Below are 14,140 nucleotides of genomic sequence, written 5' to 3'. Positions count from 1 at the left end.
GAAAGCGACTCGACTTGATTACGTTGCCATTTGCTTGGAATACACTCGAAACACACGCACACACATGCAGCTTGTACATCAGTGGGATCAGGGGGATATATGTTAGCGGGTAAATGACATTTTTATATCAATTTGCCATGCAGTTTTGCAAAACTTTTCATTATATTTTCTCAAAGAACATGCAAAATATGGATTTCTATAACTAAATCTTTAAATTATGTACGATTCGTGCAATTTGTACATCTGTTCCATTGTTGTTTTCAAACATAAATTGTACATTTAACACACTTAAATGTCTGTTCGCACTTGTAATCCCCAGTGAACCCAAATGAGCTCTGTAAACTTTCGACATAACACATGCACCCGCCTTTTCCCAAAGTTGCCTTCCGCATTGAAGTGGATGCAATCGGATTATTATATCACAAAGAATGGAGCCAGTGTGTGGACCCCAGGGGCAAATGAGACCTCATTAAAAACTAACTTCGCAAATATTAGCACAGCTTAGTACAAGCAAAGTGAAGCGAAAGTTTTGCCAATATTTTGACAACCAATATAGCTTTCAACACAAAGGGACAAATGAGTTGAACTTTTTGCAAAACTGTGAGGATAATACAGCTAATTCCGCAAAACTGTGCATTATAAAGCTTCTGACGAATAAGTATTGTTAACTGCAAATTGAATGCTCTAATTGAGAAAATCCTTTGAGAGAGAGAGTTTCATTTCTTAAACATTAATTTTGTAACCCATTTGAGGTCCTTCGTCCTTTGTGCCCGCTATGGCATTCCATTGTGCCAAAGTAATCAGCTTTCGTTTGCTTTCCAGCCAAGTGAGCTAGAAATGTGAAATCGAAAGTGGAGGTGGGGGCCAAAGGTTAGGTTAGCACACACATACATAAATGCTAAAAATGTTGCATGCTATCCCCGCGTGTCAATGATGCCAAAAACTCACACACACGTAGAAACATTCGCGTTTACTGGAGGGGCAAAGCAAACAGGGCGTGGCCGACTCCCAACCAATTTCGATAAAGCCAAAGAACAGCGGATTTCAGCGTTCGCATACACTTGCTACTTTTGCTAGTAAATAAAAAGAAGGAATATATATTTAGATGCAACCATTTTTCGTATTACTTGTAAAAGTTTACTTGCCAAATGCAAATAATTAAATATATTATGATTTTCCCAGAGAGCACATGCCATTTAAAGTGCGCTCGTTAGAAATGCGTTAGCAGCAGTGCCCTTCTACACTCCAGTTTTCCCATTTTCCCGCTTTCCGTTTTGGAGTGTGCGTGTCGGCGACATTTCCTACTTCCTGCTTCCGTTTTCCGCCGCTTTCCCAAGTTCCTTACACCAACGAAATCCGATCTGGCCCCCGCAACTCCGACTACTTTGGATCGTTTTTCCTTTTATATTTTTTCGGCACTTGGCCATCGTAGGGAAGTCCCGATTCGTTTTGACACATTGCCATTGCCAGATGGCATTAAAGGCTAGGTTGCCGGGGGCTACTGGTAATTCCTGTTCCTTTTTTGACGCATGGCCATAAAAAATGATGATGGGGATCATGCACGTGCTCTACGCTCAATTCATCAGGTTGCAACACCTACAAAACGAATGAAATTCGGTATTTCCAAATGGCTGCATGTATTGGGTGTTTGTGTGTGTGAGTGTGTGTGTGCGTACGTGTGTGTGTTTGTGTGTGTGGGCTAGTTGATGGGCATCGCCTGACACTCGGCAAAAATATTGCCATTTAAGCTTCGGACGCAGCGTTTACGCCCCTGACAGGACCAGCAAGGATATGACGATGACTGGCGGAGGAAAAGCTTGGAAAATGGCGTGAAGAGTGGGCAAGTGAAGAAGCGGAGCAGTGGAAGCGGAGTTGGTGGGGCAACTGGCACAGGGTGTCAGTTAGTAAATGATTGCATTCGTTTGCATTTGATGGCCATGTAATTGGTCATATCACCGAGAATATATCAAACAGGATGCCCCGAATTCCACACGGAATGCAGGCAAGTGCAGTGGGCCAATGGAAGAGTGGGTAAAGCCATCGGAAAAATGGGTGCAAACAATCCATGCGTCCGCTGGAAATGGATATAAATTCGTTGGACACTTTGCATATAACAAAAAAAATTAACATCTACACTCTTCTTTTTAGCTGAAGTTTAAACTTAAAGCCAAGATAGAAACATTATAAAATGGCTGTGGCTGTACTAAAACGTAACTGAAAAAAACTCCCTCTTTTGGCAAATATTTTAATTAAGCTCTGTGCTTGAATTTAAATTTAACCATTTATTTTTCCATGACTTTATATGCTTACCAAAAAGCGAGAAGCCTTCTGGAATACGCAAAAGCACACACATGCGGCTTGGTCAGCACTTTTATTTAGTTTTTTTTTTCCTCAAACCGTTTTATGCTGTGCCATCTTCGTGGGTCACTTGCTCTGCCCCCCGCAACAAAAAAAAAAAAAAAAAAAACAACAAGAGAGATTGCTATAGTCAAGTTCCACGACTATCAGATACCCTAGTGTTAGCTAGTGTGAATCCGAACGCGAAATTTCATCATTTTGCTGGGATATCTGGCATAAAATTATGAAAAATAGAGTGGGCGTGGCAGAAGTATATACAGTATATGATCCTGATCAAGAATGTATGTATATAGAATCTGATTCATCTAGATCTTATAGTTGCCGAGATCTCGACGTTCATAGGGACAGACGGACATGTCCAGACGAACATGTCCAGATTGATTCTGATTAAGAATATATATACTTTAATGGTCAAAAACGCTTCCTTTTGCCTGTTACATACTTTTGAACGAATCTAGTATACCCTTTCACTGTACAAGTAATGGGTATAAAAATGTTATAAAAAAAAGGGGGCACGACTAACAAAATTATTCATATTATATTTACACAGTGGCTGTCTGCTTCGCTTTGCCCGTTTTTCCTGCGTATTTTCATCTGCAATCTGTTTCTTTCTTTTCGCAATTTTTTGTTGCACGCTTTTATTGGTGGAATATGTGGAACGTGTTCGTGTTGCCCAATGTGCGTGCCACCTGCAAATGCCGCTGGCCAAAAGGGTGGATGGGAAATCACTAGCGATTGCGGGTTAACAAAACGCGGCCAGTTTGTCACCCACATTCGAAATTCCCACATTGGTCATTCACATTGTTTGGCTGCGACCCTTAACCCGCTGCAAACCGCCTTTTCTGCGAGCGAATGTTTTATTATTCATACGCCCCGTTGGCCCGCGACTGCAGCTGCACTTTGCAGTTGCCACCAAAAAGTTTGGACTGCTCTCTGCTTTTTTTTCGCGGATTTCACCGCAAAGTTCAACCATCCGATAAACACGATCAGATCGGACGTGAATCAGCCCAGTTTATCATTTTTGCGAAGTTGAATCAAAGGAAAACTGACAGCAGCAATAAAATGGGAAAACTTTTCAACATTTTTGACGTCTTGTGCATTTAAGAGGTAGTAAATAATATGTTTTTTTATTTTGTGAAATATATTTAGTGGCTTAAGGAGTAAATTTAGCTTTACAAAGTACATAGTTGCAAACCTGCATCAAGTATACGCCGCGTTGACTTGTCGCTCTTCCTCCATCTCTCTCTCTATCTCTCTAATTATCCAGCTTAACCGACGCCTTTAATTAGCCACTGCCAAAAGGGGCGTGGCAAGGGATGCAGAAGCCTCTGATAACTGGGAGAATTTCGCAAGTGGCTGTCATGGTGGAAAGTTTCCTCGATGTGCCGCAGAGAAATTCGCTCAAATATATTTATATATTCCGCAGGAAAACTCCGTTCGAAGCAGCTGCAATGCCACCCACAATGTTCACCTGTTTTTCCGCTTTTCCTCCAATTCTTTTTCAACTTCGCCTCGCTTTTTTCTGCTTCCTTTTTCTATTTCTGGCTTTTCTTTTTTTTTTTTTGCTTACTCAACTGCAAAAGGCGAATGCAATTTTTGTGTAAACAACGCCATAAATTCCAATGGAACTAAACAACAAAACGTGTGGCATTGGCAGACAAGGCCGCTGGCAAAGACGAGGGGAAAACTGAAGGGGAAAATCGAAGGGGGGGGTGTGCGCTGTGGAAAAGCGGAAAAGCAGGGCGGCTTCAATAGCCCAAGAAAGAGCTGAAATTATCATGAAAACGCTGCTTATTCTTTGTTGAAGTTGGTTTCGGTTGAGCGCTGCAAATTTACACGCAATTATTGTGAATGAATGAACAGCGAAAGGAAATGCCCACTGGAAAATGAATTTTCCTCTTAAATTTAAGCTGCCATTTGTCGGCTTTATTTTCATAGATTTTCCAGCTCGACGAATGGGAACTATAGGTGGTTTACCTTTTCCCTAAAGAAACTAACACATCAATTGTATTTATGAATTAATGATTAGGATGTTTCCTTTTTTGGTTTGTGTAATATGAAGCTCAATTTGCAACACATTAGTTGGTCAACTCATTTAGGGATTTGCTTACAGCCCGACGACTTACAGCTGCGAAACGCACTGTCCTTGTGCTCACTTATTCATTAATATTGTCGCCACAGAAGTAGGGATGTAGGGAACAAAAGGTTCGGGAGTAAACTAATCAGAAGTTCATGGCACATTTGTGTGTGTTGTTGGTGTTGAAACACCAACTGAATGGAGCAGAGCAAACTGGAAATAATTATTTAGGAGCCAGAAACACGGTCGGAAAATGCTGGTCTCTGCTGGAAGTGCGAAAAACAAAGGGGGTGCCAACTCATACTCGTACAGGAAAAGTGCATTTGGTCGGTGGCCAACGAGCACTGTGCTTTAATTAGAAGTCGAGGTCAGTGGAGAGAGTCTCCGATTCAGATTACTCCGTTTTGAATTCCAAATGCCAAATTCCAAATTTCAAGTTCCTAAAACCAAATTGCACATAGTTATTCGAAATGAAGTCGAGCCATTCGAATGGAAATTTAATTGCCCTCCGGTCTTATCAATTAACTGCAAGCGAAAGGCCAAATAACAAAGTAACTTCGGTTTTATATTTTAGGACACAAAACACGGCTGGCTAAATACCAAAAAAATTTATTTACAAATGTTTCGGCACTGACAAAAAAACTTTAAAGTACTATATGTAACTATGTGGCAGCTTTACCAGATTTTACATAACTTAAAAGTTACATATTAAATTAGTAATAGTAGTGACAAAATTTTAAGCTGAGTCAGGTTGTTGTTTGTTTTTTAAATGTATGAATACATTTTGTTTAAAAATAAGCAGCATACAGTCGCACTTTTCTTTCAGTGCAGCCATAGTCATGTACACTTGTTTATGTGTGTTCATTTCTGTGTGTGCTTTTGACAATAAACACATTTACAAGTGCGGGGAAAAAACACGCAAAGCAATCATAAAATGTGCTTTTTTGGCTACCTTAATGTGATTGTCATACACACACACACACACACGCACAGCGGCAGTCGATTAACACCCACACAGGCAAAAGCAGCAATATAAAGCATACGCCGCGTATGACAGGCCCAAGTTGAGCCCAACAAAAGCGGTTGCCGCAAAGGTCCGTTTAACTTAACGTTTCCCACGCGAGCCACAATCCATATGCGACTGTGTGTGTGTGTGTGTGCGTGTGTGTATGAGTGCGGTACACACACACACACTAGCACACTCGCACACCCACACAGTGTCGCATAAAAGTCTCACACCTTGCCAAATAAATGGGTGAGTGTACACTCTTGAAAAATTAACTAAGAAACTCGCAAACTTTCTTAAAAAGCTAAAATAAATATTTAATCAGTTCAAGGTTTATATATCAACTATTTTACTAGAAGATTACATTTTGTAGCCAAAAGTTCTAATCCATGGATAAATTCCGCAAAAGTTGAGACCATCTTTTTATGAGTGTATTTGGAATTCCGAATCCAGCAGCCATGTGCTGGCCAAATTACTTGACGCCGTCTAACGGCCTCAAGGCTCGTTTAAGATGTTTAGGCCAACCGCAATAGGTGGCCAAAAGTGAGTAAACCATATGGTAATGTCACTGGAACTGGCTGTCCCAAAAATGGAATAGGTCAATGCCAGCCAAGTAGGTCTGCGTACAAAGTTAATATTTTCTGGATAAGTTTAATATTAAAATATCCATTTAAACATTATATTGTTTAGTAAGACAGAAGAATACTTAGTTGCACATTAAATACTTCTTAGAAGCTGTATTAAAACTGTTTGCCAAGTTTAATAGTAATAAATTCTGCATTACCGCAGGCAAATTTCTCTCTGCTTGATTTGTGATGTTCGACTGCATTATTTAGCCATTATAATTTTATATTAGCTGACGTTCAATTAAGCCATCACAGATTAAATTGATAATTTATATTCGTTTTATTCGTTTGTTTGTCAAGCGAACGAAATTAGGAGCACCTAAACCCTAAATTGGCCACAATGATGCCTGCTGCCTGGCAGCATAACGATTCGGGATTAGCTTTATGCCATTAACATTGTTCGATGCCGATTCCCATTCCGATTCCACACTCCTCCTTTCCCATTCCGCAAATTCCCGGAAGACATGGAGCATACAGCATTATATATGCTCGCATTATGGTCATTGTGCTGCTGCCCATCGTCGTCGCCTCCCTTCGACAAAGTCAATTAATGTGCGGGACATTAAATTAATGATATACGCCGATAGCCACGCCCTCCGCCCTCCGCCTTGACCATTGTGACCGGCTAATCTGGCTGGGTCGCTCAGCTAATTAGCTTTCCGTTCGGAACCTTGGCTTTGCTTGCCCTTTGGAAAAACGAATGGAGGATATAGTACAATACGTATGGGTGCAAAACATCATGCAGAGCGGATAATGTGGATGGGAAATCTTTTAATTGATTTATTTTCGCTTTGTCTGCGACTTTGGACAACATCTCCATTTCAATCCGCAGCCGGCAACTATTTTAATGCGCTTAGAGCCCCAGAGACAGGCATTTTGATGCCCCCGATGTTATATAGTAATGATAAGCTGATTAGCGCAAGCCTCGCATAATGACATTGGCGACATTTTACAGCTGCCCTATCGCACCCACAGTTCCACTCACAGATATATATACGGAATGAATGTGTATATCCATTTCCATTGCCGGCTGGCTCCCTTTCATTGCGATTCGAAATCAGCTGCAGACTGTTGCCGATCCGAGCTAGACTAAGCCAACACCGCGGGCGGATGGCTGTCGCCCCCAGGCGAGGATGCCAATCAGGCTCTGCTGCTGATGCTCCTTGCTTTGCATGTCAAGCTACACTGGGAGAAGTTAATGAAAGCTTATTATGCTAACTGATAACAGGGATATAGCAAGGAGTTAGCTAGAATGCTTTAATGCTTTAATAAAATATATATATAGAAGCGGGGCTACCCGCTTTTCGCCCAGTGCACAGTGGCTGAAGTTAGTGGAGCGGAGCGGAGGAGGAGCAGCAACAATGGAGGCCAACGCTTGACTGAGCCATTGGCCACCCGCCTCGCTGAACGCTGTCGCTCGTCGAGTCCCGCTGCCCGCCCGACCTCTGACCCAGATCCTGTTGTCCTGCCAGCGCTTTGGCCATTTGCTCTTTGCTGGTGGTGGTGCCACGTTGTTGCTGGTGTCGCTGGCATAGACGGCGCATTAACTCATTTCCTGCATCATTAAGGGGCACCTGCAATTTTCGCACATTTACGCCACAGACGTGGCCAGGATGTAGGCAGATCCCCCCCAGCGCTCCCTTAATCAATTCAGACGCAGGACTCCACTTAGCTAAGCTTTGACTGACAGAGAAGCTGCGGATTGATATCGCGGATGATTTTGGTAGATTTATTTGTAAAATTTCTGCTATAACTGCAAGCAGGAGATAATATATTAATTCTAAGAAAAGTATTACGCATACGACACGTTGGCCCCATATACATATATAGTAATGTTGCATTCACACTCAAAATAGGTGTGGAAATCGAGAATGTTTAATAAGCTAGAAAAGTTGAAATAGCCCTGGGTGATTTGATTTGAGTTCGAATCGGAAAGTTTCCACTCCGGAAGCACTCACCACCATCTATGTACATACATACTTATATACGCACACACAGCTCCTCGACCATTTGATGACCCACTTTGATGGCACTTATCCTTATCCGCTTCTTATCCCTTTGCTTCCACTTTTTATCCGCAGGCAGCACAGCGAATCCGGATGCGAAACGATTGTACGACGATTTGCTGAGCAACTACAACAAACTGGTACGACCGGTGGTCAATGTGACGGACGCGCTGACCGTTCGCATCAAGCTGAAGCTGTCGCAACTGATCGATGTCAACCTAAAGAACCAGATCATGACCACCAACCTGTGGGTGGAGCAGTCCTGGTACGACTACAAGCTCAAGTGGGAGCCCAAGGAGTACGGCGGCGTCGAGATGCTCCACGTGCCCTCCGATCACATCTGGCGTCCGGACATAGTCCTCTACAACAAGTGAGTTGCTCATCACGGTTTATATTTAATAATATTTACTAACCGATGCCAAAGGGTTTTGTTAACTCGTGATTAATTCACTTTACATGTTATGTAGCCAATGTATTATAAACTGATGAACTTTTCAGCGCCGACGGCAACTTCGAGGTGACGCTGGCCACCAAGGCCACGTTGAATTACACAGGACGCGTCGAGTGGCGACCGCCGGCGATTTACAAGAGCTCCTGCGAAATCGACGTGGAGTACTTTCCCTTCGACGAGCAGACCTGCGTCATGAAGTTCGGCAGCTGGACATACGATGGATTTCAGGTGGGCACAACTAGTATCCATATATGCTATAATAAGTTTTGGTGAGCTGATGCTTTAAACAGCTGAGTTTTGCAATTTTATACCAGGTAGATCGTTACTTTAACAATGTATATCTTGAGCTTACCAACTTTATGTTCACCGCGAACCCATTTCGTTGGCTACGAAGATTTCAATTTCGCATTTGGAAACAAATCTTTGATGTCCCTTTTATGTGCACCGCAAATTTGGCTGGCGGCTCCTTGACACAGAGAGAGAGAGATAGAGGGAGATCCTTGCGCATCCTTTTTGCATCCCCGCATGGCCCGCACACGTGATCCAATTTAAACCACACACAAATGAAAGTTTTGTCGGCCGTCTGGCCTTTGGCTAATTGGTTTATAAATCTGTGGCAAGTGTTCGAGTCGCAGCAGGACATATATCAGGCAGATATACATACATATGTATGTATGTATGTGTGTGTGTTGCCATTAAAGGTTGTGCCAGTGGACCAAAAAGCTCCTTATCTCAACCCATTTCCCAGTCCACATTTCCCATTCCCCGGTGACTATCTCATTTACACATTTACAAATTGCTCACCTGGCGCTCCTTTTTGGGCGTCTCTGAGCCCGGTTTAGTGGTCATAAACCGGAATACGGTCATAATTCCTTTTTGGAATACTGGCATGGAATTTCTCACGTTTTATGGTCACAAAACACAGCGGCAACAAAGAAGGAGACGGCTGCCAGGCAAATGGGTTTGGAATAGACCGACAAACAGACAGACAGACAGACAGATAGACAGTCGACCACAGGGAAGCTTCATAAAAACGTCTCCAGTGGTTTTGGCCAGCGGGTTGAGGACCCAAATACCAAGGACGAGGAATGAACTGGGTATCTGGAATCCAGGGCACAGGACACCGAACGCAGGACAATAAGGCAACTTGACACCTGCCCGGTAAATCGGCAAATGTCGGCGACTGGCGGTCGCAGGCCGCGTTACCTCGTAAAATTCTCTGCACCACACAAAAGTGCAAGACTAGGCAGGCGTACACTGAGAGAAATTCGGAATCAAATCAAGAAATTAATTTTTGAGCTCATGAAAGCCAAAGATGCCACACAAATCTAAGGAGAAACTCCAAATCAGTTGTGAAAGTGTTCTAAACTAACGAATTAATCATAATTATGGAAAGAGCATTTTCTTCATATTTTCAACACTTACCGCCAGCAATTTGATTTTCTCCGTGTGTAGATTTAGGAACGTTTGGAGAGCCCCGATGGATGCTTTGCGGCTTCGTCCTGCGGTTGGGACCTTGCCAGCTAATAATGAACTGGCAATAGGTGGGGCATCTAAGCCAAGCGGCTCCATTCTCTTAGGCCTCCATTGAGGCGGAAAAGAGTGGGGTAAAGGGTTAACCACATGCATCTACTGAGCTGCATTAGTTAGGCCATAAAAACGCGAAGCAGGTTTGAAAAATTATGGTGTTCCCGTTGGCAGAATGAAAGAAAAGTAGAGCTGATTAGATGTGTGTAAGAGTGGAACTTTAAAATCTAAATCCCCATATTAATGCCATCGAACAACAGATGCCAAATTATTGTTAAATCAATTTAAAGCTTAGCCAACACACTTTGGCCAACTGAAATCAAATTAGGCTAGGCGCCTTATAAATTCGAGTGAATTATGCATAAATTCAGCACCGCACACAGCCCATGGTTATTATCTCGGAAAATATCAGCAATTTAACGGCACACATTAAGGTCTACTTAAAGTGAAAAGTGCCGGGGGAAAATGGAATTTGTGTATTTTGTTTCAATCACTCAATTAGCAGAGCAGTTAAATTGTATCTAAGTGTGTGTTATTAGCTTGACTTGCTGCCTTTGTTTAATTGTCGGCACAATTAGCAGAATGTATATACTTCCTCAGGAGAGCTTCCTCTCCTTCTGGCCAACACATACATATGCATGCATTAACACCTGCTCACCGACACACACACACACACACAAGCGCACTTAGTACAAAGAACACACACAGACAGCTGACTAATTTGGTAAAAAGCTAAATGCTCATTTACTATTAAAAAGGAAAGGCGCTAACAAGCACGAAAAGGGGGGCGGGGACAGGAAAGTTGATGCGGCCGAACATTGTCTCAAATGATGCGTACACTGAAAAAAACGAAAAATAATATATATTTAATAGGATTTTATTATACGTAAAGAAATGTCTAAAATTGGCATATTTAATGCTTACCTATGTCACTATTGAAATTAGTTTAAAATTGGTTTTATTTTTGTTGCAATAAATATTCATGACCATATTTGTCTGATTTTAATGTTACTTAAAGTGCATTTTTTTAAACTATTATTTAGTCAAGTTACAAATTTTGCTTCCCCGATTAATTGAAGTGTGCTTAAACTTCACGCATAAATCAACCGCAAAATGAGCGATATCCTACATAGTAGCTGCAAATTATTTATGAAGACTCCAAGCGAATGGCATTCATTCGCTCGAAGTTTCTCCAGATGCCAGTGGCATCAGTCTGCCCGACAGCGGAAATATTTCATTAAATCATCACTTCCTTATAGTGAAATTTCCGCTATCACTTAAAATAACAATTTCCGCACTGGCGATTCCACCAGCAGCCATTGCACCTGGCCAAAGCCAGGACCTGCTCCGCATCCGCATCCGAGTCTTTATCCTTGTCCTCATCCTCCTCCTGGGGAAGCCACATCCTGGATTACTCTCCCTTCCAATTGGCGGCACAGCTGCATCTTCGCAGCCTGTTTTTCATTCATGTTCAGCCAGCGTCGATTTCCTAATTTCGTGTCAATGAGCCAAACTTGAACGGTGAAAATTCGTTTGGGAAAATCGAGTGGGAAATCCTGAAGGCTCTGCGCAGCCGAACAAAAGGCAAGGGCAAGTTCATAGGCTCAATTTTCACACTTGATTTGACACAGGAAACACACACACACACACATGAGTAAGACACTTGTAAAATTTGAGAACCTTTACTTTGGTTAAAAAATCATTGCCTTCTTTGGCAATAAATTGGATAGAATATACCTGCTTTCTTTTAAAGCTTACACGTTTATTTTTCAAGTGCATGACTGAACTTAGCTGAAAGAGAGAGTGAGTAGCTGGCATAGAGACGTGAAATCGTATTAACGTCACTTTTCAAATTTCACGCTTTTCCAAAAACGCAACCCCACCGCCCTCAATGTCAACTGGCACCTGCAACAGCCATGCCACCGCCCACCGCCCACTTTGCCACTCCCCCTTTACCTTGCCACCTTGCCACCTGCTCGGCTACTTTAGAACCCCACCCCCTCCTCCCACTCAACCTTTTGGAGGCCATGGAAAATCGTTGAGGCGTAAATTGGCAGACAAAATGCTTTAGGAAATTCAGTCGAAGAAAGGAAGGAATTAAAAATTGCTGATGGAACGAATGCACTTCCGGGTTAATATTCAAACAGCAAGTGCACACAAAAAAGCTGAGCTAGCTTGGCACAAACTAGATAATGCAGTTGTGGAAGAGCTTTATTTGCGACCTGGCCAAAAAGAAGAAAAAAAGGTCAGTGTTGAGCAGGGAAATGAAAAGCAAGTTAAGCTAAAGGGATCATTCTTAAATATCTACGTGCTATCAAGAACAAATGGGTATCAAATTTATCATTTATTACTAAAGGCTCTTTAGGTTTTATACAAAAAATGTGTTTTATTAAGTTGGCTTAACTTCAGGAACCCCAATATTTAGCACATCTGGATGGAATCAAGTAAAACTCCAGGCGAAGATTGGAAAGCCACGAATCAAGTTCGATAGAGTGTTGCAATCGCATGTCAAATACTTTATCCGGAACTATTCGACCTCGGACATGCGAAGGAATGCTGCCAATGCACCTTCCTTTTGGCCAGCTGAATAGGTGGATAGCTGGATGGGTAGATAGGTGGCCAGGTGGCCAGGTGGCCAGGTGGCCAGATGGGCAGTGGATGGTGAGATGGCCAGGTCCTGTTCATGTCCCTGTCCTGTCAGCTGCAGTCGTGCCGAACTAAGCAAAACTGAGCACTGAAACTGAAGTGCAGCCTTCGCATGTTTGTCCATTTCGGTATCGATGGTGTCTTCTGGAGCATTTTCTCTCCACCTGGCCACCTGGCCACCTGGCCACCCGGCCACCCGCTCATCTCCTGGCAGCACTTGGATCCTGCTTGCCAATCTCCCAGTTTTCGGGTTGCCCTGTTTCCCAGCTTCCCAGTTTCGAGAATGCTGCCACTGAGTTTGACAGTCAAATCGGAATGGCAGCCAGGACGCGTCAGGATATCCGAGGATGGGAAAAACGGGGTCGAAACAGAGACGTCTGGCAGAGAGTGCAGTCCAATTATGTTCGCTGTCAGCGCAACGCAGTATTTGTCTAATCACGGCGAACTGCGAGAAAACTCAAGGAAGCCATGGCAATTTGGCCATATATACGAGTATATTGTTATTAATTAGTGTATATGTTTATATTTTTATTTATAAGGTAACTTCTTTTATTTAAGTAACCACTTACTTTCGCATCATAACTCCCAAGTAACTCAAGTGTAAGTTAAGCTAAGCCGCAGGATTTTGCAGTGCACCACAATAGCAGCTGGAAAACTAACCACTATGCATCCACTTTCAGGTGGATCTGCGGCACATCGACGAGCTGAACGGCACCAATGTCGTGGAGGTGGGCGTGGATCTGTCCGAGTTCTACACGTCCGTCGAATGGGATATCCTCGAAGTTCCTGCAGTGCGGTAAGTGCCAGCCATTCAGTTCGCCAAGCAACCGCCCAATTGAAACGATTACAACCAACCGTTCCGGTGGCCCACTCTATCCAGTGGTCCATCCAACCACCCACCCATCCAACCAACCACCCACCCATCCACCCACCGAGAAAGCAACAGCAACAACAATTATTTTTGGCAGAAACTCCTTTGGCAAGTTCCTTGGAAGCTTTGGACGCTGTCACAAAACACAAACACAAATCTTTCAGGATGTCAGAACGCACACACACACACATACACACACTTACAAACACACACTAACGCAGGTCAAGGATGCAAGTGAGAGAGACAGACATAGAACGGTAGAAAGAGACGGAGCGAAATGGGGCCTGACCTGAGTTGAGTTGTCGATGCCGATGATGATCTTTTGGGCATGAACGTGGGCGTGGTCCCTATTTACACTTTACACCTCCCCCTTCTTCGTCCACCCTCAATATTTTTCCCTTGAAGTTTTTAAATTAAAAAACTTTGCCAAAAGGAACTGCCAAAGGAATAAAAAAAATACAAAAAAAAACAACCAAAGCGACACAAAATTATACATATAAATAAATAGAGGGTCCTGTTCCTTATGTTTCTTCATTCTGGCCGTCTGGTCAGGCATATGTGTTGTTCGTACA

General features: G+C 42.9%; 1 protein-coding gene across 1 annotated transcript in view; it reads left to right on the top strand.

The window, feature by feature from the left end:
* LOC6619853 (acetylcholine receptor subunit alpha-like) overlaps nucleotides 1–14,140 on the top strand; it is an 81,935-nt gene that overhangs the window by 49,643 nt on the left and 18,152 nt on the right. Inside the window, exons 4-6 of the mRNA XM_032726827.1 lie at nucleotides 8,149–8,443; nucleotides 8,572–8,752; nucleotides 13,378–13,493. Of these exons, the coding sequence (XP_032582718.1) occupies nucleotides 8,149–8,443; nucleotides 8,572–8,752; nucleotides 13,378–13,493 (592 nt within the window). The remainder of the gene's footprint in view (nucleotides 1–8,148; nucleotides 8,444–8,571; nucleotides 8,753–13,377; nucleotides 13,494–14,140) is intronic.

The sequence above is a fragment of the Drosophila sechellia genome, chromosome X (assembly GCF_004382195.2).
Source record: "Drosophila sechellia strain sech25 chromosome X, ASM438219v1, whole genome shotgun sequence".
NCBI classification, from domain to species: Eukaryota; Metazoa; Arthropoda; class Insecta; order Diptera; family Drosophilidae; genus Drosophila; species Drosophila sechellia.
This window is presented reverse-complemented; position numbering and strand designations above follow the sequence as displayed.